Source organism: Myotis davidii, unplaced genomic scaffold (assembly GCF_000327345.1).
Source record: "Myotis davidii unplaced genomic scaffold, ASM32734v1 scaffold535, whole genome shotgun sequence".
In the NCBI taxonomy this organism is placed as follows: domain Eukaryota; kingdom Metazoa; phylum Chordata; class Mammalia; order Chiroptera; family Vespertilionidae; genus Myotis; species Myotis davidii.
In genome coordinates, this window is record NW_006286980.1 from 1235480 (window position 1) to 1262290 (window position 26811).

At 40.5% G+C, this 26811-nt stretch overlaps 1 protein-coding gene across 1 annotated transcript in view; it reads right to left on the reverse strand.

Annotated features, from left to right (window-relative positions):
- The window catches only part of PPFIBP1 (PTPRF interacting protein, binding protein 1 (liprin beta 1)), an 86564-nt gene that overhangs the window by 57333 nt on the left and 2420 nt on the right, over window positions 1-26811 (reverse strand). The window contains exon 2 of the mRNA XM_006758931.2: window positions 5382-5480. Within this exon, the coding sequence (XP_006758994.1) occupies window positions 5382-5445 (64 nt within the window). The 5' untranslated portion in view covers window positions 5446-5480. The remainder of the gene's footprint in view (window positions 1-5381; window positions 5481-26811) is intronic.

Consider the following 26811-nt stretch of genomic DNA (forward strand, 5'->3'; position numbering starts at 1 on the left):
AAGATGGCAGAGTAGGTATCTGCTGTACTTATCTCCTCACATGTGGCAATTAAGAATCTGGAGGGGTATCTCAGCTGCCGAGGTCCCCCCACACCTAACATAAATCCTCCCCCTAACCATAATACTGAAATAAACACAAACATTTTACCCTAACCCTAATTCTAAACTAAACTGTAATCCTAATCCTACCTTTAAACCTAAGCCTAACCCTAATCCTAACATCAACCCAACCCATGACCTCAAATTTAAAGCTAACCCTAAACCTAATACTGAACTCACCACGAACACTAAAATTAACCCTTATCTTAAATCTAACTCTAAACCAAACCTCATACCTAACCTAAACCCTGAACCAAATTCTAACCTAAACATAATACTAACCCAGGAGGAGTTCCAATCAACAGGACGGTAGGTAGGTGGACAGTGCACTCACCTCCTCCCATGACCACATAAAATTACAATGAAATTATAGAACAACCAACTTGGACAACCACCTCAAAACTGGCTGAACAGAACCCCTATCACTAAAGGATATAAAGAAGCAACCACATTGAGACTAACAGGAGGGGCGGAGATGTGGAACAGGCTGGCTGGACACCCACAGGTGGCGGTTGAAAATCCAGAGTGATATTTCAGCTGCAGAGGTACTCCCTGAGGAGTGAGGGGTCTCAGCTCCACACCAGGCTTCCCAGCATGAAACACCAGTGCTGGGAAGAGGAGCCCACTTAACAACTGGGTGAGACGGAAGGGTGTTAGAAACACAGGCATCTTCTTAAAGGGCCCACCCATGCAAAAAAAAAAACATTGCTGGCAGGCACTCACCTTGGGCTCTGGTGGAGAGACAGCAGCTTGGAGGGGCTCCAAAGACATACAGGGAGAAACTGAGTTGTGTGGCACTGCCGCCACTGTCCCTGTGGTGAGTCCTCCTCCCATGAGGCCAAATCTGTGCCTGCATTAACCTGGTGAAGTCCACTCGTTCCACCCTGACAACTACCTGAGACCTTGCCCTGCCCAACTTGAACAAGCCCTGAGGTTCTTTCAACAGCAGCCACCCTGAGTCCGCATGGCAGTCTTTCTTTAAAAACTCTCGAGGAATTCTTATCACGCTGAAGGGGTGCCAGAAACATACAGAGAGAAAGTGAGTTGTGTGGTTTTAGGGAAAGGGTTGAAGGACAGCTACCATTGTCCCTGTGTTGAGTCCTCCCCTCACTTGGCCAAATCTGAATCTGTATTAGACTGGTGAACTCCACCAGCTCCACCCTGGTGACTTCCTGAGAGCCACCCCCACCCCCACCACTCATAAAGGTCCACAGACCTCAGGCAGATGGAGGCTAGCCCTATTGAGACTTTTGCTGAGTGTCCTCATGGTCAGCACTGGTGCCAAATATGAATCTGTATTAACTTGGAGAACACACCACTGGCCCCACCCTGGTGACTCCCTGAGACCCTGCCTCACCAAACTTACATATCACTGAAAGTTCTTTCAGCAGCTGAGCCTTAAAGGTAGCTGGCAGGCAGCAGAAGGTCTCAGGGTGCCTTGGACCTTTTGCTGACCTGCCCTCGACCCAATACTGGTGGCAGCTGGTCTTGGTTCACAGTGTGACCTCTTGTATGTGCATCCAGATCCATTACAGACAGCCACCAACCACAGGTAGCCCCAGACCAATTCCAGGCAGTGTCTAACATTGACCTGCACTGGAGACCCTCACAAGAAACCTTGGAACAAACACAGAGCACACCTGGTGGCTAGCTTCAGACCATAATGGAGCACTACCAGACTAGCTGCACAGGCGGCATGCCCAAAGAGCAGTCAGCAGGCATTAGATGCCACTAGGGCAAATCCTGCTCCCGGGATCAACACTGCACAGCAGCATGTACACTGTGGTCGTGGCCAATCTTCCTGCCAGTAAACCTGAGAGTCAATTGCACCTACTGAAGGCTCAATGGCAATCAAGTCTCAACTACAACAGGAAGGCACATACAACCCACACAAGGGATATTCCTGGAACACCTGGCTCAGGTGATAAGGGAGACTGTGCAATTGGGCCCCACAGAACACATACTACATAAGGCCACCCCACGAATCCTGGAAGATGTAGCAGATGTATATAATATAAAGAAACAAACACAAAGAGAAAGCCAAAATGGGGAGACTAAGAAACATGTCACAAATAAAAGAACAAGGGAAATCTTCAGAAAAAGAACTAAATGAAATAGATGCAAGCAATTTACCACATACAGAGTTTAAAACACTGATTTTAAGGATGCTCAAGGAACTTAGTGAGAACTTCTGCAAAGAGAGTAAGCATAAAAAAAGAACATAGAAACCATAAAAAAGAACCAGTCAGAAATGAAGAATTCACTAGAAGGAAATAACAGCAGATTAGGTGGAGCAGAGGATCAAATAAGTGATCTGGAAGTGAAGGTAGCAAAAAACGCCCACCCAAATGAAGATATTTAAGGTACCTCTGGGACAATGTCAAGCATAAAAACATTTGCATCATAAGGGTACCAAAAGGCAGAGAGAAAGAGCACAAAAATTGAGACCCTAATTGAAAAAATTACTAAAAACTTCCCTAATCTAAAGAAGAAAATAGACACAAGTTGAGGAAGCAGAGAGTCCCAAACAAGATGAAATGCAAAGAGGCACATACCAAGACTCATCATAATAAAAATGGCAAATATTAAAGACAAAGACAGAATTTTAAAAGCAGCAAAGTAAAGAGAGTTACCTACAAGGGAGCTCCCAGAAATTGACTGTCAGACAATTTTTCAACAAAAGCATGGCATGCCGAAAGGAGTTGGCTCAAAATATTCAAAGTGGTGAAAAGTAAGAACCTACAACCAGACTACTTTACACAGAAAGACTATCATTTAAAATTGAAAGTGTGATAAGAGATTCCCAGACAAGAAAAAGCTAACAGAGTTTATCACCACCAAATCAGTATTATATGAAATGTTAAAGGTCTTCTTTAGAAAATAAAAAATAAAAAAAGATAAAAAGATTTTAAAAAAGATAAAAAATATGAACAATAAAATGGCAATAAATGCATATCTATCAATAAATTGCCTCTAAAAAGCACACAGAATGAACAGACCAGCAGAACAGAAACAGATTCACAGATATAGAGAACGTTTTGATGGCTGCCAGATGGGAAGGGGGTTGGGGAATGGGTGAAAAAAGTGAAGGGATTAAGCAGTACAAATTGGTTGTTACAGAATAGTCATGGGGATGTAAAGTACAGCATAGGGAATACCGTCAGTAATATTCTAACAACTATGCACAGTGTCAGATGGGTGCAAGATTTATTGGGATGATCACTTAGTAAGTTATGTAATGTCTAATCACTGGGGTGTACACCTGAAACTAATATTAAAATCTATGTCAACTGTAATTGATAAATAAAAAATGATTTAAAATTTTAAAAATGAATACTTTTGTAGTATTAAGTAATCCTATACAATACTGGGAACAAATATACTAACAAATTATTTGGGTTTTTTTCTGAGATTCAAATTAAAAAAAACACACACACACACAAAGAAACAAGACAAATCACATATAAACAACCTAACCTTACACCTAAAGGAACTAGAAAAACAGTTACAAACAGAACCTAAAGTGAATAGAAGGAAGGAAATAGTAAAAATCAGAGTGGAAATAAACAAAATAGAGCCTAAAAAAAAATACAAAGGATTACCAAGAGCTGGTTCTTTGAAAACCTTTAACAATACTCATTAAGAAAAAAGAGAGGGCCCAAATAAATAAAACCAGAAAACTTAGGCAGTGAACTCTCTGACATTGTTCTTAGCAATATTTTTTTTCTGATATATCTCCTTGGGAAACAAAAGAAAAAAAATAAACAAATGGAACTCACAGCAAAAGAAACAAAACAAATGAAAATAAAATCTACTGAATGGAAAAAGATATTTGCCAATGATTAATCCGATAAGGGGTTTATATCCAAAACTCATACGCCTTAACACCAAAAGAACAGACTATCCAATTTAAATGGGCAGAGGATATGATAGACATTTCTCCAAAGAGGACACACAGATGACCAATAGACATAGAAACAATGCTCAATGTCACTAACCAGAGAAATGAAATTAAAACCACAATAAAATATCACCTCACACCTGTCAGAATTTGCTATTATCTATAAATCAACAATGAGCAAATGCTGGTGAGGATGTGAAGGAGAGGAAACCCTCCTACACGGTTGGTGGGATTGCAAATTGGTGCAGCCACTATGGAAAACAGCATGGAGGTTCCTTAAAAATAGAATTACCTTATGACCCATCAATTACACTTACTTGATATATATATATGAAAAAAATCCAAAACACTAATGAAATTCAACACTAATACCCCTATGTTCATTGCAGCAGTATTTACAATAGCCAAGATATGGAAGCAATCCCAGTGCCCATCAATAGATATTGGATAAAGAAGATATGATACATCTATACAATAGAATACTACTCAGCCATAAAAAAAAGAATGAAGTTTCACCATTTGTAACAATATGGATTGACCTAGAGCAGTGATGGCGAACCTATGACACGCGTGTCAGAGGTGACACACGAACTCATTTTTTTGGTTGATTTTTCTTTGTTAAATGGCACTTAAATATATAAAATAAATATCAAAAATATAAGTCTTTGCTTTACTATGGTTGCAAATATCAAACAATTTCTATATGTGACAGGGCACCGGAGTTAAGTTAGGGTTTTTCAAAATGCTGACACGCCGAGCTCAAAAGGTTCGCCATTACTGACCTAAAGGGTATTAGGCTAAGGAAAATAAGTCAATAAGAGAAAAACAATACCATATGACTCCACTTATATGTGGACCCTAAAGAACATAATAGATCAACAAACAAAACAGAAACAGACTCATAGATACAGAGAATAGGCTGCTGGTTGCCAGAGGAGAGGGGATTAGGGGGATTGGGTGAGAAAGGTGAAGAGATTAAGTACAGATTGGTAGTTACTAAACAGTCATGGAGACGTAAAGTATAGTATAGGGAATATAGTCAATAATATTGTAATAACTAGGTACGGTGCCAAGTGACTACTAGAATTACTGACAGATCACTTCATAAATTACATAATCATCTGACCACTATGCTATACACCTGAAACTAATATAAAATAATATTGAATGTCAACTCTAACTGAAAATTTTTTGAAAAAATAAAAATTCTGGAAGAAAATGGGAAGGAGGGTCAAGGATGAAACCACGGGGAACGTAAAGGCATTGGGGAGAGCCAGTAAGTGAAAATAAGAAAGTGAAAAGGTAATAAAATAGCTGTAATGCAAAAGCCAAGAGAGCAGAATAAATGGCATGATTCCATATTTTAGAGGATGCACATTACCTGCTATAATACCATCCATCTGCTCCAACGCCGCAGCCAACATGTCACTTGCATCACTCATCATTTTGTTATTTGTGAAGGGCAAATTCCAACCTAGATCTGAAAAAATAATGATGTTATCATTACATCCTTTAAATGACTCATGCTTCCTGGCAGGTTTGATAATTCAACTTCAAATGATAACTCCACCTGGCAATCAAATCGAGGGAATTTCTGAAGTAGTAGACCTGAATTAATTGAACCATTTAACGAGCTGCGGTCAACCGTCACTTACTATACTGAGAGACCACATGCTATACCTGTATCAGTTAATGAAACAAGATTCAGTTCTTGCACTCAAGGTGTTTAAAGTCCAGAAGAATGCTTTCCATGCCGCACTCTATATATGGAGCTCTAGGTCTCCATGAGGGCTATCAGGCATGGCTATGGAGCCTTGCTCGGGGCCTTGAGGAATGCTAGGTAGACCAGAACTTCCTCCCTCCCTATTCCAGCCCAAACCAATCTCTACTCTCTTAGTTTTGCCCCCCTTTTTCTGTATAAGGATTACAAGACTTGTGTAAGAAAATGGTTTTCATTGTGTGCATATATAGCAAACACACACAAATCGACTGCTATTTTTTAATGCAACCATAGCTACCATGCATTAAGTGTCTACAGTGGTCCCTATACATTTGCATACATTATCCACAATCCTTAATCATAACAGTAACCCTATAAAATGGATACATTCATCTTCATTTTACAAATGAAATCAAAGATGTTTGTTGATTTTTGCAAGGAAACATGCCAAGTAAATATAGCAAAGACCAGTTTTTAGCGTAGGTCTGATTTCCAGCAATATTATGTTTGCTTATCTGACTCTCTATCTGAAAGATAGGTTTATACTGAAATTGTCACAGTCTACTCACTCTTTTACCTATTCAAAAAATTGACTGAACTTAGCCCTGCAAGAAATTTGGTCAAAGCAGGAAAAAGCCAAATTATGTGGTTTTCAATATTAATTAACGCATTTCAGGTGCCAGACTAAGTAGCATACAAATTTTCCCAATAGGCCTAAATAAGGCTTCTGTGACTTTGCAGATACTGTGGTGTAACAAATACCTGGGAAATGAAGGGTATGCTGTTTAATAGAAACCTTTGCCCTTTGTTTCCAGGCAGCCAGATCTCACCACTTTATTTTTACAAACACATCCACAGTTCTGATAAAAAGCTTGCTGGATCAGTTCTTATGTACATTCATTTTAATAATATGCCATTTAATCATTGTGAAATATTGCTTCATTTTTATAGTTTTTATAGATTTCATCTAAGAGTTTCCCAGAACTTTACTTACCTCAGAAGGTATAAAATATCTCTACCATGTGATGTGGAAATACTACAGCATGAAAATACCTAAGGCGTGCATTTACAGTGACCAGAATTCAGGTGGTTAACAAGCCAGGTTATGAGCCTAGGTAGCTCTCAAAAACTTACTCGCACATTTAGCTAGTCCAGCGAGGTGGGGCACAGATTTAATAATCACACTTCAGGCTGGAAAACTTAAAACGTGAAAACTGAGAACATAAAAGATTAAGCTGAACGGCCTTCAGTCCTTTACTTTCATATAATTAAGTGGCTTGCATTACCTTCATTTTAAAAGTTGCACTTCAAAGCACTCTAGATATCACGAGATATATAGAAAGGGACACACGTCAGCTCAGCAATAAACATGGGAAATGCTAATAAAACAAAGTAATGCTCACAATGAAAAAGCTCTCACTGCCCCACCAATTTATAAAAGCAAGGATTGATTTTCTTTGCTAGCAACTATGATTTGTGTAGGGCACGAAACACTTTCAAGTATGACAGGTAATTATCTACTTCTCTGTTCTGTCCAGAACCTTTCAAATACTACGACATGGAGTTATAAGAATCTAGGCCATAATTTTCAAAGCAGTAAAGAACCAATTTTTTAAAAACATTTCCAATTCTTTAGGGACCAATCCTTTGTTTAACAACATAAAACTATGATGACAATATTTCACTGTTAAAAAAAACTTATAAATGTTTACTCTTGATCTCTATATTTATCACATAATTCACTACATATAACAGTAAGGAGAGGACAGACAGTAAACATAATAAATATGTATGTAATATGGAAAAGGTGGGTGATAGCTAAAGTGTACAGAATTACTTTTGTTGTTGACGGGGATCTAGCCTGCAACCAAGGTACGTGCCCTTGACCAGAATCGAACCTGGGACCTTTCAGTCTGTGGACCGACACTCTATCCACTGAGCCAAACCTGTTAGGGCAGGATTACTTTTTAGGGTGGTGAAAATGTAACCATCTTGACCTAATTCAATTTATAGAACAAAACACTTAAATGCAGAATATACATTTCAAGTCCAAGTTATGTTCACCATGATGGGCCATGTACGCAAGGCCACAAAATAAGTCTCAATAAATTCCAAATGGGCTTTAAAGGATTACAGAGAAGAATAAGAACAGAGCCTGAAGTGGTGAAACACTAACACTAAGAATAGAATTTCCATATATATTAAAACTCAGTCTTGCCAATGGCCTGAGGTATTTTAGAGTCCGCCTAACTGAGTGAGCATCTGTGTTGATAAAACTATGCCAATCGTCATGAAAGGGTCAAAGTATTTTCAAAAATAGAAAGGCTAAATAAAAGGGCATCAGAAAATACTATGCGCTTAAAGAGATTGTCCTATATCCTCAAAAACACGTCTGAGAGGAAGATTTCCCCTGTGCGTTCTCACATACTTAATGCAATGGAATGTTATTCCAATACAATGAAATATTACTCCACAATAAAAAAGACTGAGCTGTTGATACATGCAACAGTATGTTGAGCAAAAGAAGCCAGACATAAATGACTATGTACTGTATGATTCCTTTTATATGAAATTCAAGAACGGGCAATCTATGATGATAGAAAGTAGAATAGTTATCTGTAGGAAGTGGCAAATGATTAAAGGAGGCACTGGGGAACTTCCTGTTTAATATGTTGATTGAAGTGTTAGTTACACAAGTTTATACATTTGTCAAATTCATCAAACTATACATTTAAGATGTGTGCATTTCAATATATGGAAATTTCACCTCAAATTTTTAAAACTAGGAATGAAGATGCTTGTTAGAAATTAAAAATAAAATTGTATTTTAAAAAATTAACTAAATAAGTAAATGAATTGATATAATGGAGGAAATGCATGGACTTATAGTGATAATACATCACAAATCAAGGATAATGAATAATCCAAGTTCAGATCTGAGGTCCGAAAATAAAAGACAGAATATCCAGGTCCCTTTGTTCTAATTCTTTGTTTACCCAGAGACATGCTGATTATAACTTGGTCTTTTGGATGGAGAAAACCATTTAGAAAATTAAAACTTCAACATCCAATGATTCCCAGATAACAGAAAATTGATTTCTGGATTTTAAATAACTAATATATACTTCTTTGAATGACTTGCTGAAGGAAAAGGTACCAGAAAATACAACCACCACAACAAAGGAATTCCGTTTGGGTTAAAGGTCAGAGTTCAAACTTGAGAAAGCCCTTATTTGTGTGATGTGAACAGAGAAGACCAGCTCTGTTTGTAGGAGTCCTCAATCTAGCAGTTTCCTATTCTCATGACTCAATTAAAAATAAGTTTAGAATAGTCTTAGAAAAATAAGAACCTGGGAATAATATTCACTTACTATTCATATAGAGTAGGGGACAAAAGGAGACCCAACAGAAGCAAGTTTGGGGTACATTTCAAGCTTGGTTAGGACCCGTTTAGAGCATATTTGAATGGGGTAAAATATCAGGGAAAGTTCCAGCAATGGGTGTGGAGGCTAAAGGTTTGGCAGAGAAAACACAATTTTTTGCAGAGTTGCTGACTAACTGATGTTTTAGGTCAGGCTAGCCGCCCAGTCTCTCTGTGAAGAAAGAAAGACAGGCTGTGAGAAAATTACAAAGTCTGTTTTAAACTTTGGTGAGAATGACATTTGTCCTAGCTTTCTTGTCAGCTTTCCTTAGGTAGAATGTTTAGGTTTGAAAGAGAAATTCTAATTTTGTGCCATGAGATGGATACAATTCACTGAGATTAAGATACTTAAGAGAAAAAAAAAAATCCTTCATTGAAAGAAAGAATGTTCCATGCAGTGGGAGATGGGGGGGGGGGGGCACTATCAACGATAAAAAACAAACTTAAAAAAATAAACTAAAGTAATCCTTAACTAGACCAATAAGCTGATGGCATTTTGAAAAAAAGAAAAATGAAAGAGCATGTTTACATCCATTCCACTAGGCTGGTGAAGCGCCATATTATCATATGATCATTATAAAAACAATATATTTTCATATAAATCACCCACAGGTTTTTCACCATTTCCCCCCAAAGATGCTCACTAGGGATGTTAAATTAGAAACACAATGGGTCCCATGTATGCAGCAATAGGAAAGATAAAATGTCTTAAAAATGGAAAGACCAACAAGGGAGTAGGAAGGACTATCAGTGGTTATCAAGCTGTGGTTCCTGGACCAGCAGCAACATCACCTGGGAGTTAGTTAGAATGTACATCCTTGGGCCCCACCATTATGGGTTTTTACAGTTTGTTCATGTGATTCTACAGCATACTCCATCCCAGGACTAACGAGGCCATTTTTCCTCCTGGGACACACGCCCCATCCAGATGAGGTTGGAACTGGCTACCAAGGTAAACAAGGGCAGAGCTCCTCTCCCCAGTCTCCGCTTCTCACTTTTGATCCAAGAATCACAGCTCTGAAGAAGCAATTATGTTTTAACCTGAAAAATCCTCCCTTGAAACTTCCACTAAGTCCTGATGTCTGCAACATGTTTAGATTCTTAAGCAATCCTCCTTGCTTTCTGGTTGTCTGCTATGTATCTGTCATCACATACTTTCTCCTCCCCACTGTGTTAGTCCAAATCCCTTCACCTTCAATCTGCTCTAACATCCCAGTAAAATTAATTCAGAGTCATGTGGAAAAAAAAACATGTTAAGAAGTGGGAATCAAGGGACAGACCAAGTGCTGAAATAAAAAAGGATGGGGATATCAGCAGCAGGGGTGATATCTAATATTACAGCACATTAAAAAATTTGTCAAACTGTAAAATCTATACTAATAAAAGGGTACTATGCTAATTAGACCAGATAGACCGGACGTCTTCTAGACTTCCTTCCGGACAAAGCCACGGTGACAAGGGCCGAGACAGAGGCAGTTGGGGCAATCAGGCCAGCAGGGGAGGGCAGTTAGGGGAGATCAGTGGGGGGAGCAGTTAGGATCGATCAGGCCGGCAGGGGGGAGCAGTTAGGGGCGATCAGGCAGGCAGAATGGTTGGGGTGATCAAGCAAGCAAACAGATGAGCAGTTAGGAGCCAGCGGTCCCGAACTGCGAGAGGGATGTCCGACCGAGGGGTACTGAATTGGAGAAGGTGCAGGCCGGGCTGAGGGGCCCCCTCCCCTGTGCACAAATTTCATGAGCCAGGCCTCTATTAAGTAAAATATTGATGATATAACTGGGAATTTGAACACTGACTGTATTTGGTGATATTAAGGAATTATTTTAATTTTGAAGTTTTAATAGTTCTTTTTGTAAGAGCTCTTATTTTTGGAGATGATTAGTAAAATATTTACAGTAAAAGTTACTTCTCTTGCTCACTAACATAAAGAGCAACAAAAATGTTGGGGCAAAGCTGGGAAGTACTAAAATAAATGGAGCAGCATGGGGAAATGGGGGAAGATGAAAGGAAATGAGCTTTTCATCTGCATGCCATTAATAGTTAGGAATGACAACCAGAAAGGAGTTGATACAAAAGTTCATACAATAAGCCAAGGTTCTTCACTTTTTGAATAAGAGGATGTTGCTGCTATTTGAAAAACTGATATGTATTAAATATCAGTAAGTCTGAAGATACTGTGATACATCGAAAGAATGTCCCCCGTCTCCAATCTAGTGTTGTTGGTACTATGGCTGCACAAAGTTTTAAATTTGTCTAAGGTAACTCAGGAAGTAAGATTTGAGACCAAAACTCATCTTGTTCCCAAGCGTGCTTCTCACTGAAGTCACTAGGTATTAATCACACAGCTCATTTGCCCTGACTAGGATGACCAACCTTCAAGAAGGGCCTTAATTTAACAGTATCTGTCTCCTTGATTAAGCTGTGAGCTCCGTGAAAACAGAGGCTGTGTGTGATCTCTGAGCCCTGGACCTCATGTGGAGGACATCAAAGGCTTGCAGCGCGGTGCTCCGCAACAGGGGCTACACACACACACACACACTTTTATGTCATAACTATTCCAGCCCCCACAGTCCCTGTTTTGGCCCACAGTGTGATGACCTCCCTCTTAACTTCAGAAGCCAGAAACCTATCTCCTCATCTTAACTTTTAAGATAAATGTGGATAAATTTGATCATTGCTCTTCCCCTTTCTATCTATGATCTCTCACAGGACGAATTTTTATACTGTTCAAGACTTGGGTGACCCCAATTCACTGTGCTCCTTTGGAACGATGTCATTCCTAAGGGTTTGCAAACTCAGCTCCCAATATGATGGAGGAGCATCAGGGGGCCTGAGCAGGTTTTAACTTCTAATTTTTCAAACCACTCTACCCCTAACCCCCACCCATCTCTTCTCTGTTTTTAAAAAAATCTGTAGACTCCATCTGGCTCCCAGTACCCTACCCAAGTCTACCAACCCAGGCTTAGCTGGCTAAGAGGTAAGCAGTTCTGGGCTGTTGGGACCCAGACTGAAGTCAGGGGTATGGAGGGCAGGGGTACGGGATAGCTACTTCAGGCTCTGGAAAGGAGGGGAAGGACAAGTTGCCTACATATAAGCAGCCTCTACCGGAGTGTTTTATAAGACCCTAAGATTAGAAGGAAGTGAAATAAATTTAGTAGACTGCAATCTACATTTATTTGGCAAAACAGACAACATAAGAGTGTCTTACAGGAAGAAAAGGTTAAGTACTGTTCTGAGAAACTTTTGATTCTGTTACATATACACATCTGCATGCAGTAAGTATGAAAGGCCTACCCTGTGCCAGGCACTAGAGATAGAAGAGTGAAGACAACAAGCAAAAATAGAAAACCGTTTCTGCCTTTAGGTAGCTGACATTCCAGTGTTTTGAGAATGTGTGCGTTCATGCGGACATGGATATATATGTATCGCAGCATCATACAAGAAAGTGTATCTTACACTGGGTCAAAAGCATTTGAGAAAGGCTGCTCTAAAGTCATGCTATTTAAAATGCGGTCTGTGCCCTAACCGAGTTGGCTCAGTGGATACAGTGTCGGCCTGCGGAATGAAGGGTCCCGGATTCGATTCCAGTCAAGGGCATGTACCTTGGTTGCGGGCACATCCCCTGTGGGGGGTGTGCAGGAGGTAGCTGATCGATGTTTCTCTCTCATCGATGTTTCTAACTCTCTATCCCTCTCCCTTCCTCTCTGTAAAAGAATCAATAAAAATATATTTAAAGTGCGGTCTGTGAGCTGGTGTTCATCCACCCGCTGGTACTGGTCCACTATGTGGTAAGTCCAGAAATTGAGAAGAAGTATTTAGAATATTTTATAGCAACCTGACCTTCCTGTGATATCCAATTATATGACAAATTTTTCTGGCCTAGCCATTTTTTTTTTTAAATTGGGTTTTACAGAAAGAATCAATCCATGATAGATTGGCGGTCTGTGAGCTGGTGTTCGTCCACCCGCTGGTACTGGTCCACTATGTGGTAAGTCCAGAAATTGAGAAGAAGTATTTAGAATATTTTATAGCAACCTGACCTTCCTGTGATATCCAATTATATGACAAATTTTTCTGGCCTAGCCATTTTTTTTTTTAAATTGGGTTTTACAGAAAGAATCAATCCATGATAGATTGAAAAACAAAACAGGCCTGCCTGGCGCGGCACAGTGGTTGAATGTCCACCTATGATCTAGGAGGTCATGGTTCGATTCCTGGTCAGGTCACCTGCCTGCGTTGTGGGCCCAATCCCGTGTGGGACGTGCAGGAGGCAGCTGATCCATGATTCTCTCTCATCATCTCTCCCTCCCTCCCACCTTCCCCCCCTCCCTCCCTCCTTCCCTCCCTCTCTCCCTCTCCCTTCCTCTCTGAAATCAATAAAAAAGAAAGAAAAGAAAAGAAAAAACTGGTCCTTCAGCAGAGATGGCTGGAGGAGCACTGCTCTGGAGGCCCCTGCATGTGTGTGTTGGGAGCAAGTGTGTGCACAAGCACTGGGATTGGACGCTGCAGCCACGGACCCTGAATGGAGAGAGAAGGGGCAATGCAGGGAGTGGAGCGAGAGAACCCCAAGAACTGGGGAGTGTGGTTCAGATTTGTTCTCTCTGCACACATGTCAAATGATAAAAATAATGAAATGGCAAGTAGAAAACTGTTAGCACTGACACGATGACATACGGTTAAATTCAGAAGAAGTGAAACAAAGATTTTTGGTTGTATAAAATTAACAGCAATGGCAGCCATACACTTGAACTACTTATACGTCGAATTACAAGGCAGCACAGCACCCGCACAGCGCCAATTTCTGATCCACTTTGTTTCCATTACAGCAATAACGGCTACGTATTTTGTGCTACGTTTTCATCATTTGGCATTCATACAACATAGCCCAAAACACGCGATGTTTGAAAATGGAAGAATCTTGCCAGCATACCAAATTGACTGGGAAGAGTGAGAAAAACTGTGGGCGAGGGGACCGTTTTGTGGAGGAATAAGACTTTATAACGATTTTAAAAATGAAACTGTCTGTCTAGTGGGTAATTTCTGTTGCTTTCTCTTTCCACTGGGTGTTAGTTACACTTGTGGCTGTGCAGTAAGTAGAATGTCAACGTGTTTTGCTTTTATAGCATACATGTTTCTGGCCACCATCAGCAGTAGAGATATGTTTTCAGCTGTTGGGGGGATGGGGGGAGGATGGATACAACATAAAAGCCAGAGCCCTGAAATTCTCCAGTTGAAAGTACGAAATACATCCCTGACATTGTTATTCACTATTAAAGTCTTAAAAGCCCTGGAAATTCTGTACAATTAATGAGTACAGACCCAGGTAATAATGGGTAACAATGCTTTTCAAGTCATTTATATTTCAGTTCTGAATGGCTGGCCTTGGCTGCAGGAGATGTGCTTAAGGGAGGGGTGATGAGAACCAGGAAAGCGAGGCCAAAAATTATTTCCCAACCCAGGCGGTGGCAAACTGCAGCCCACAGGCCAAATCTGGCTCACTGCCCGTTCTTGGAAATAAAGTTTCATTAGAAGAGAGTCACAGTCATTCATTATTATCATCAGTGGTCGCTTTCACGCCATTTGCAGATTTGAGTAGTTAAAACCCTCAAAGCCCAAAATATTTACTATCTGGGCCTTGGCAGCAAAAGTTTGCCAACTCCTATCGCAACCCATCCCATAGCCTCTCGAAGTGCACAGACCCTTCTCCTATTCGCTATTCACCCCCTGACTAAACATTTCTTGAGTATCTATTACTAGTATACCAGGCACTATTCCAAGCGATGAGGATATAACAGGAAAGAAAAAGAAAAGAAAGAAAATTAAAAGTTGCTGCTCTAAAGTCAAGAAACCATAAACAAGTAAATATATATATTTAAATATACAGTAAGTGACCCAGTGACACATAATATGGTAAACAAAGCAAGGCAGGAGGATAAACATTAGCTTACTATGTACCAGGCTCTGTTTTTAAGAGCTTTTCATGTATTGATTCAGTGAATCCTCACAATAACCCCATTGACACAATATTTACTCCTATTTTATAGGTGATAAATCAGAGGCACAGACAGGGCACCCAAGACATACAGCAGCTGGAAAATGGATTTGAAGCCAGACAGGCGGACTCCAGGGCCCATGATCTTAATTTTACGCTGTGCTGGCTCTTTGTGCAGAAAGAAAACGGCAGGACTTACAATTTTACTGTGATAGCCAGGGAAGGCCCCACTGATAAAGTGACATTGAGCAAAGCCCTGGAAGAGGTGAGGGAGAAAGTCACATGGAAAACAACAGCCAATACAAAGGCCCAGGGGGAGGGAGGGCTTTATGTACTTAGTACTGAGAGAAGAATGGAAGGAAGGAGGGAGGGAGGGAGGGGAAGGGAAGAATTTACATAGAGTGAAATGCACAGGTCTTAACTGTACAATGTGATGAGTTCTGATGAATGCACACACCTATGTAACACATATCAACATTCGTATCACCTTGTATATATTTTGGTGGAAAAGCTAACGGAATTTGATATAGTGCTTGGGAACAAGAAATGACTCAAGGGCTGTGTCCTACTCCACAGAAGGATGGAGTGGCCATTTACTGAGGCAACTGACTACCCAGTCCCAGCCCCAGGCATAACAAGTACTGCCTCCACCCACCGAAGAAAGGAAGCAAGAAGAATTATAAAATTATCACCCATGGAGAGTCATCGCCTGCCATCCTGTAAGGCATAATGAAATAGTTGGATCTTGTCTGTGAAAGCTGTATGTCATGGCAGAATACCCAAACCCATTACCACAAACAGCATTACGAACTCTCATAACACTTTAAAAACAAAACAAAACTCTATTATCAGGTACCATGTGGAAGCATTGCTTATCTCTACCAGATTACTATACCTGGTGAGGGAAAAGGTGTGTCTCTGGAAGGTGGGCTCCCTTAACTCGGGTCCACGGGATGTTGTCTCTATCACACTGAGCTTTTAAAGAATGAAGGCCCCACTTTTAATCGCTTCTATGCCAAGCTCAGCTCAGGACATGGTGCTCGACAAAGGACTGAAGAATAAATGAATAACCACCGACAAAATTATTCATTAATCACCACCAAACATGCTAGGTAGTGCTGCATATGAAACAACAGTGCATTAATGGACTTGTTTGGCTCTTTTAGGTCTTAGATCATCAACCTAGATTTTGTTTTCACTTGAATAAAAGTCCGGGTATCCCATAGCTTTTCGGGGAGGGATTGGGGCGGGGGAGGGGGCCGAAGAAAAGTACAGCCAGTAAATACGCTGCATTGTTTTGACATGAATCTGAAAGCTTGCTCTTATGCTACCGATATGCTGAATGACTGGGGCAAGCCTACCAAATGGCCAATGTAACCAGGACTTTCCATATTTTACCATATCTGGTAGGACTAGTGCTTCAAAATGACATGGATAAACTTATTCATATGTATATATTCAGTATCTATCATTTGCCCACCAGGTGCCAGAAACTATTCCAGGCACTGAGGAGTTTCCATTCCAGCGACCATCCGCCAATTTCTGCATTTGTTCTCCAATAAAGTCCATCTCACGGACCTGATTACGTGAGACCACCTGCAGGAGATATAACTTTCCTAGCCAAGGATAGCAGCTGTCTTATTTTCAAGTGGCATCCCCAAAGTTAGATATTCTAAGTGACGGGGGCACAAATTCTACTTAACATGGTGCTTGAGTTTAAAAACAGGCGAGGGAATAATATACTTGGCTTTTACGTTTTTGCTGCTTACACCATATGCATTGAATGTCTGTGAGTTATCTTAACCTCAGGATGCCTCAAGTCCTACCTTCTGTTAAGAAGTAATTTAGTATTAAAAGTGTATTTTTCCTTATGAACCTTCTTGCTATGTCTTGATTCAGCTGTACCAAGCATTGCTAGAGAAAGTGGGGTTGGCTCCACTTCAAATGCCTGATATCTAACTTCAACCTTGACTGAGCACTTCATGTTACTCAACAATCCTTTTATTCATCATTAGTTCCCTCCCTATCACATTCTTCATAATGGCTGTCTCTAAAAATTCCTATAAAACTCTTTCATAATCCTTTTGGCCCTAAAATTCCCAGCCAAAAACAAAAAACAACTCCGAAATCCTTCTCTTCACCCTTTATAACTTACAGATCTAGCTCTGACTCTTCACAATTACGCCTTAAAACGAGTGATCCCCATATGCTATTTCTCCTGATCCCTACTGCATTTTGGGATATCCTAGCACCAAAAAAAAAAAAATGTCATCAAAGATCATCACTTGAAGAGGTCGCATGGCTGCAAAGTGGCAGAGAAGAGATTCAAACAAAAACAGAATTATAACACCCTAAATGTGCATCAATGGGGTTTTTAATATGTACTCGTGGAATTGAATCCATAATATTTTGTAAATAAGGCCAAAAAATTGGATTGAAACAATTCCTCTAGGCAACAAAACAAACAAGTGGGACTACACTAACAAAAAAACAAAAACAAAAAAAGGTTTTGCAAAGCAAAAGAAACCATCAATAAAATGAAAAAGCAACCGATGCAATGGAAGAAAATATTTGTAAATCATATATCTGATAAAGGGTTAGTATCCAAAATATATTTTAAAAATATTCATACACCTCAATAGCAAATAAACAACTTGATCAAAAAATGGGCAGAGGATCTGAATAGGCATTATTTTAAAGAAAACATATGGGTGACCAACTCATACATGAAAGGATGCCCAACATCACTAATCATCAGGGAAATGCAAATCAAAACCACAATGAGCTATCATCTCATACCTGTGAAAATGACTTACCGAAAGACAAAAAATAACATGTTGGTGAGGATAGAGAGAAAATGGGACCCTTGTGCTCTGTTGGTGGGAATGTAAATGATACAGCCACTATGAAAAACAGAAGAGTTTCCTCAACAAATTAAAAATAGAATTACATATGACCCAGCAATTCCACTTCTGGATATTTATGTGAAAACAACAAAAACACTAAATCCAAAGATAAATGCACCCCTGTGTTCATTGCAGCACTACTTACAATAGCTAATAAAGGAAAACAACCTGCAATGGCATATTATTTTGCCATAAACAGAATGAAATTTTGTCATTTATAACAACATCAGTGGACACTGAGGGCACTATGCTAAGTGAAATAAGACAAAGACAAATACCGTATGTTCTCACGTATATGTGGAATCTGAACAAACAAACAAACAAATAAAACCTGGCTCATAGACATAGAGAATAGACTGGTGGTTGCCAGAGGTGGCGGGCAGGGGAAGGAGAGGAATGATGATGGCAAAATGGGTAAAGAGGGTCAAAAGGTACTTCCAGTTATAAAAGAAAGAAGTCCTGGAGATGTAATATACATCATGTGACTATAGTTAAGAACACTGCGTTGCATATTTGAAAGTCATTAACAGAGTAAAGCTTTGTTTTTTTCTTTTTTTAAAGATTCTTTATTGTTTAATAAAGATTCTTTATTCTTTATTTACTAAGGTTTTCATCACAAGAAAAAATAGTTTTGTAACTATGTATGGTGATAGATGTTAACTTCACTTATTGTGGTGATCAATTCATAATATATACAAATATCAAATCATTATGTTGTACACTTGAAACTAATAAAATGTTGTATGTCAATTTTACCTTAAAAAAGAGGGGGGGGGTGAAAAACAAACAAATGGTTCTGAAAACAAAGACAGAGAGATAGCCATTAATCAGAGTACAAGAAAAATTCCATAGAATATTAGTCAACACAAGAGTGACAGAAATCCTTTATGTCCTCCCTCAATTTCTACCCTATAAATCAGAGCACAGGATTGTAATCTTTTCTTTGTAATTAATTTACTTATTTAAAAATTATAGATGGCATACAATATTAAACTAGTTTCAAGTGCACAACATAAGTGATTTGACATTTATATACCTTACAAGTGATTCCACGGTAAGTCTAGAAACTTTCACTGTACGAAGTTGTATTACAATATTATTAACTATATTCCTATGCTATATATTATAGCCCCACGGTTTATTTTAGAGCTACAATCTTTTCAATGTAAGGGAGCAGCTCTTTTGAGTTTGTAGAGTTCAGAAAATGGTTTGAGAAAATGTGTATGAGGTGCCTTGCATATGCCTGTTCCATTTTAAGGGCTCCATAAATATCGGCTCCAAGCAACTACATTTTCTGTCTCTGCCAGATACCAGCTGAGAACATCGTGTGTGGGCCTTTTACGCTTACCTTCTGCTCTATATGAAGTCCAGAGCTCAGCACCCTTCATTGGTTCCATAAATACTTTCTCATGACAGACCTCTCCTACCCTACAAATTATGCTAAAAACAATGATGATAAGGACATAAAAAGGAAAGAAAGAAAAAAAAGGAGGGAGGAGGAGGAGAAACAGGGAAGAAAAAGAAGTGAGAAAAGCAAATACCATTTATTAAGTGCTCACCCCACTGAGAGAGCTGGGGCATTAGTGCCCTAGGACTGTGACAGTAAAAAGAGACAAGCTCTCCAAAAGCTATGCAGAACCCTTTTTTAATACTCACCCAAGGATATGTTTATTGATTTTAGGAAAAGAAGGAAGAAGACAGAGAGAGGGAGGGAGGGAGGAAAGGAGAGAGATAGAGAAAGAGAGAAACATTGATTGGTTGCCTCCCTTATGCTCCCGGAACAGGGATGGAATCTGCAACCTAGGTATGTGCCCTGACTTGGAATCAAACCTGTAACCTTTTGGTGTATGGAATGACATTCCAACCAACTGAGCTACCCAGCGAGGTACTCAGACTGGGGGGAGGACAGAAAGAAAGGAGAGTTGGCTTTTTAATGAAGAAAGAGAGCCGAAACCGGTTTGGCTCAGGGGATAGAGCATCGGCCTGCGGACTGAAAGGTCCCAGGTTCGATTCTGGTCAAGGGCATGTACCTGGGTTGCGGGCACATCCCCAGTAGGGAGTGTGCAGGAGGCAGCTGATCGATGTTTCTCTCTCATCAATGTTTCTAACTATCTCTCTCCCTTCCTCTCTGTAAAAAATCAATAAAATATATTTTAAAAAAAAAAGAAAGAAAGAGAGAACTGGCCTTTTGTCTTAGGGAAATCCTATATAATAAAACCCTAATATGCAAATCGACTGAATGGCAGACACTCAATGCAGGAGCTGCCACCTGGTGGTCAGAGGGCTGCCATGGCGGAGCACCGCTCAGCCAGAAGCCGGGCTCACAGCTGGCTGGCGAATGAGCAGGCAGCGCTAAGGACCCCTGGAGGGATGTCCAACTGCCGGGTTAGGCTCACTAAGCCAGCAGGCAGACATCCCCAGAGGGGTCCCGGACTGCAAGAGGGCGCAGGCCAGGCTGAGGGACTCTGCTCCCCAGTGCACTGGGCCTCTAGAATATATACTATAACCTACTTTATCTTAATAGTAACTATTACGGGGGCCTTTCCCACAGAGTCAGAAAGCACCTCGACCTCATCTCCTTCCATACTGTTACAGGCTCACAGAGGCACAATGAAGCTGTCATGTGGTATCTAACCAGCCCTAAATTCTGTTTCCACAGTGATGGTAGTTTTGTTAACAATCTGTTTGTTAACAGACTGCTGACACTTTAGGATATACTTGATGGGAGACAAAAGTTGACTTATTTAGTAGAGACAGGAGAGAAGATCCCATTCATCCCTGTCTCTGAGGCTAAGAGAAACAAAATTAGAGTTGTGCCTCAACACCCAGAAGCCTAAGAAGATCCATACCCGCCACATTAACACATGGCACATTGGGAAACAGGGCGTGAGGTCGGCTTAAAACACAGAGCAGGGCAGACAAGTATGACAGGACCCCGCGGTCTTCAGAGGAAGAGGTTTGGAAGATGCCTGATCTCCCAGGAACTGGAAAAGGCCCCGAGGAGAAAAGGAAGACATCCTTCAGCTCAAGGATCTGCAGCTCTGAAGGGGTCACTGGACAGCATCACACGCTGCCAGTGCTTGGCATAAACCGTCAGCCCAAAGCATTGGAACTGTGGGTGTCAAAACCACTCAACTACACAAGGCTTATGTGGAAAATGAAGGATATGCAAGAACAGTGTGACTCAAATATGTGTCAAGTAAAAACACATCACGGGTCACCGTGTTATTATATTTTAAATCCTTGAAACTTGGAACAGGTTAGACATTTTACAGGTCACGGACTTGGATAGGAAGGGAGTGACTGAAGTCCCCTTATTAAAGGCGCTGCTCTCATCTTTGTTTTCATTTCACTTAACACTTTTTGATCTCGTGACTCATGAAATGAGTGAGGGAGAGAGCCCTGCTATCTGCAGAACCAACACCACCAACATGAGGTGCTCTGCTGGGTCAGGAAAAGAGGTGAAAATTCAGCCAATTTACAGATTTATTTTGGTGACTTATAGAAGATCCCCAAATGAATATTGCTAGATTTCTGAGGTTAATTTGTATCGCAGCTCCACTATACATGTTCTACTGGGCTGAACTGTGTCTCCCCCAAAATTCATATGTTGACATCCCAACCCCCAGTACCCCAGAATGTGACCTTATTTGGAGATAGGGTCTTTTCAGAGATAATAAAGTTAAAATGGGATCACTAGGGTGAGTCATATTCCAATACGACCAGTGTCCTTATAAAAAGGGGAAATTTGGACCCAGAAATGTGCACGGAAGGAAGATGATCTGAAAAAGAAGACAGCCATCTGCAAGCCAAGGAGAGGAGCCTGGAACAGGTCCATCCCTTGAAGTCCTCAGTAGGTTCCAACCCTGCCGACACTCTGATTATGGACTTCCAGTCTCTTGGAAAGACACCCAGTTTGTGGTGCTTTGTTATGGCAGCCCTGGCAAACTAATACAAGTGGCGAGATGCTGAGTCGGGCATGACTACAAAGGTATAGGGCATCCCATGAGGCAACGTTTAGAGTGCAACTGGCCTGAGAAACCCAGCCACTGCTCTATATAGAAGAACGTGTTTTATAGGCAACGATCTGCTGGACATGTTATATTCTTTTCAATGACAACACTCAACAGCTGCCTTTTATAACCTGGCAATGAGCATAACACTAATCCTATTAGATGCAACACATTCAGCGATTTCCATTTCAAAAAAAACATTTACAGAGCAATTACTTGCTCCCAGGTTCAAATCCGATTCCTACTGAGAGACCCAAAAATGACCTCCAGAGAATGTCCATTAGTTTTAAAATCACAAAGTATTGCATATGCTTGGTTGTATTTCATACTTTCTTATACTACCCCTGCCACATATAATGTGTTGGCACATCCATAAAGCTGAAAAAAAAAGATTTTAAAAGACAAAAACAATATTCAACACTGAGTTGAAAAACAAGAAACAAAACTGCCCCCAAATCAAAGGCAAAATTATCATAATGGTATTTATTCAGTGTTTGCTCGGGGAGAGATTTATGCTAGGATCCTGGCAGAGGACATGTGGATATAGGACATATACATCAAAGCAATCTAGGACTGATGAATAGTTCTGTACCAACAATGAAAGTGCTTAATAAAACGCTCGATTTAAATTTTTATAAGATGACTCATGCCTACTAAGAATGAGATCTCCTCCCATTTCTTCTCCGCCAGGTCTCACATACTTCAAGTCATTTTCACAAGAGCAAACATGTCAGATGAAAGAATGTCCTGCCACTCCAACAAGTTGGAGGCCCTCCTCCACATACTAAAACCACGGTCGTCTGTTGGCTTTAGGTATTCCGTTCCAAACTTACATGCTAGCATTTAAACACATTCTAGGTTGTAAATTACTCCTAATCTTCAACTGTGAGACAGGGCTAGTACGTTAAGCAGCACAGATATGTTTTCAAGCAACATGCTGGCTTGGAAAGACACATCCAGGATATCCTAGTCACGCAAAAACCAATTTGTACAGCTTCATGGTAGGAGCCTTTTTATATTTACAATGATTACTACATCAGCAGGCTACCGGGGATTTCAAAACCTTGTCCAGGACTCTGCTTTGAAATAGGACAAACAGACCTATTTTCATTTGGAGGCAAACCAAGTGACACGTCGAGTGAGGGTCACCATTCTGGCTAAGCAGGTTGTGTCCCACACAGGGTGCCCTGCCCTGGCAAGTGGAGGCTCAGATCCAGCCTGTCCCAGCACAAGGGCCACATCTGCCTGCAGGGCCGCCGTCTTCTAATCCCACAAACGCTTCCTAAGGACACCGCTCTCCCCTGCTTCTCCGTGGATACCCTTGGAACAGAGGTCTAGCATCACCTCAGCAAAGAGCATGGTTTTACATGTGTTTAGTTCAAGCAGTGAAACAGTGACTGGGACAGGAGGTTAACGAACAGAGAGGGAGATGTTGGCAGGGACCATGTCATGAAGGGCCCATGAGGGCCATTTTAAGAATCTAAAGATTATTCAGGGCTGTCGCTGAAGGGTCTTAAGCACAGGGGTGACCTGATATGGAGTTTGTGTTTCTTAAAAAAAAACCTTTCTGGCTCCTACATAGGTGAGGAATCAGAAGGAAGCCAGAGAATATGGGGGAAGGTCCAGGTGAGAATTGGTGGGCAAAATGATGAGGACAAAGTAGACAGGTTGTATTAGAAGATGGAACTGACCGGGCTTTGTGACTGACCAGGTGCGGGGAGAAAGTGTGAGAGAGAAGGAATGATGTCCAGGAAGACACCCAGCCTGTGCCACGAAAAAGTGGGCCAATGACGCTGCTGTTTATAAAGAACACTGGAGGAGGAGCAAGTTTGAGGGGTTAAGGTCATGAGTTCTATGGAGTTGAGACTTCCATAGAGCAGTGGGTTAATGCGCCTTAGAGTAAAAGTTAGTACTAAAATATGAAATACCTTTCTTACATTTTTCTTTATAAAATCTGAGAAATACAATTATGACCAGAGTTTTAAAAGCACTGTGGCTCCATGCTGAATATAAGAGTTGTAGTTCTCAAATTATTCTCGATGACCACATTCCATCCCCACCCCCAGAACATTCTTGGTTGGACCAGCTGCCCTAAAAGTAAACAAATCTCAGAAGAAAAGGGGGAAAAGATAAGTCCATGTGATAGGAGTTGTAGGTCACATAACATCCGGATGACCATCCCCTTCTCCATTTTGCTCCCACAATCTGTTCCTATCCTCACCTATCAACTGTTTATACATTCAATAAGAGCCGTGAGTCTCACAGTGTGATCCCCAAACCAAGCAGCATCAGCAGAACTTGAGAACTTGTTAGACATGAAAATTCTCAGGCCCCATCCCGGACGTACTGAATGGGAAACTCTGAGGGTGGGACTCAGCAGTCTGTGCTTGAACAAGTCCTCCAGGGGATTCTAGGGCCTGCTCAAGTTCAAGAACCACTGACAATGAGATTTCCTTCATGTCTACTTGCTAATTTCCGTATTTCTTTTTGCCTGTTAACAGTTCCTTGGTGTCCAAAACTGCAGCCTGTATCAAAACAAAGCTCCTCCCCCAGGTGATGCCATCCTCCCTCTTGGTTCTCACACTACCTCCCTCCTCAAAGTGCCCAGACACCCAGTTTCGTCTCCTCTAAACTGAATCCACCCCATACCCTGTGTCACTTGTTGGTGGGATGGCCCTTGGGCTCTGAACTCCTTCACTTCATCCCAACTGTCCCACTAAAGACGCCTGCCTTGTGCTGTAAGCTGCGTGAGCATGTTCACAACAGGAACCCTGCCTTTTATTTGAATTCATCATAGTGTCGGATAATAGAGAAAACCTAATAAAAGTCTAACTGGTTGTTCTAAATCAGTGTTTCCCAAGGAGGAGTCTACCGGCATGTTGAGGGTGCAGATTCTAGGCCCCATTTCTATCTATTAAACTAGAAATTTCTGGGGACAGGGACCTACATTTTCAATGCACAGTGAAATCTGATGACCTCTGAGGTAGACAAAATTCATCTTGAAAGGGGCAGACTTAGATTAACTGCTTCTAGAGCACAGGATACTGAACTAAGAAGAAGAAACAAAAGGCGAAGAGCTTACCTCCTTCTTAACCTGGGGCCTACTTCTTTAATGTATTCCACCGCTTGTCAGGTTCAAAACCAGGACACCACACTTGGTCCTCTCGAATGTTGTGGAATAATCTATCAGTGTGTCTTCCCAGCCTACACTTAAGGGATTGGTTTTCCGACCCTAATGAATTTTATCTTTTTAATATTCAGTCCAGGAATTTAGGCTTTAAGACTATTTAGAAGTTATTCTTTCCACCTATTTCTCCTAGACCTATTCATTTGTATGGTCAGTATTGACAAAATGTAAACATGGATTTTTTTTTTCAGGTGTAAAAAGAAAACACCAAAATAGCTGCCAAATGGCAAATGGCATTATTTATAACCCGTGACACATTGTTCCACAACCAAAAATACCTCCTGGCTTTAGTTCTGAAAGTTAAACTTACTCTCCCACAACCAACTGCTCCACAACCTCCTCCTATCAAGAGGTATGTGCTCCATCCCCCCGATACACACCCCAAAAATGCCTACAGCTAGACAGATTGACTGTCAACGTAGTTACTACAAAGCATGCTATGTAACAGAAGCAGAAGGAAGTCTGAGACAAGTGACTTTTAATGCTATTGCAAGAGAAGTGGTTATGAAACAGAAATGACAAGTTCTTTCCTATAATTAGCATTGATTGGGTCCTTTCTCAAAACAATTTGTGCTCATCTTTATCTTGTCAAACACATGCAAATCCTTTTTTTAAAACTTCACTAATTAAATTTTCACCAGTCCTTTCTAAACTAAGCTGTGTAGGAAACACACACACACACACACCTAAAGTCTCTAAAAATTATTAGCTCTTACTTTTTACTTTTTTAAATTGCCAAATTCTATTTCTGGGATTCATTTTAAGGGGATAATTTTAATAAATGTTCATGGGAAGAACCTATATTGGCTCATTCTGGCTAGCAGAAATCTGTGTTTGTTTGTTTTTTATATTGAGTATACTTAACATGGTAAAAGTCACCCTTTTTAGGTGTACAAGTCAATGAGTTCTGGTAAATGTACACAGTCGGGTAACCACCATCAAAATTAGAAAATTAAAATGTACTGGCTTGCATTTGTAGCCCAATTATTGGACAGTGCTGGTAGAGATTATGGCTGTTCCCTCAGTCCCTCTGCAGCAGTGACCACGTCCCCACTGCTAGCTCCTGACAACCTGTCATCTGATTTCTACACTTAAAGTTTTGTCTTTGTTTAAAATATTTCTTCTTTTTGTCTTGTATCTTCTAATTTTCCATAATACCTAGTATTGTTTTTTGTAATTTAAACAAAGTTATTTTTATCTTCAAAATATTTGAAAAAGCTGTGAACATTTCCTATAGTTTTCATTAGCCAATGTCATTTTCATTAACCAATGTCATTTCATTAACCAGTTCCTAAATTAGGAGGCTACCACACATGCATTCTGGGTAACAAGCTATCTTCCAAAAGACGACGTGCACAAAGTGGTTCATAATTGAATAGAGACCATTGTGCAGGCGCACAAGAGCATCTATTCACAGATGCTGGGGGAGATCTGAGCCAGAGGTGGGGAACTTCCTGTAGCTTAATTTTATTTAGCCTCAGGCCTGTGCAGAGAAAGCTTTATCTGTGCGGAGGAAAGGTTGGAGAGAAATGTAAAGCACTGAATTGGTAAATAATTTACAAGTGGGAGGGGGAG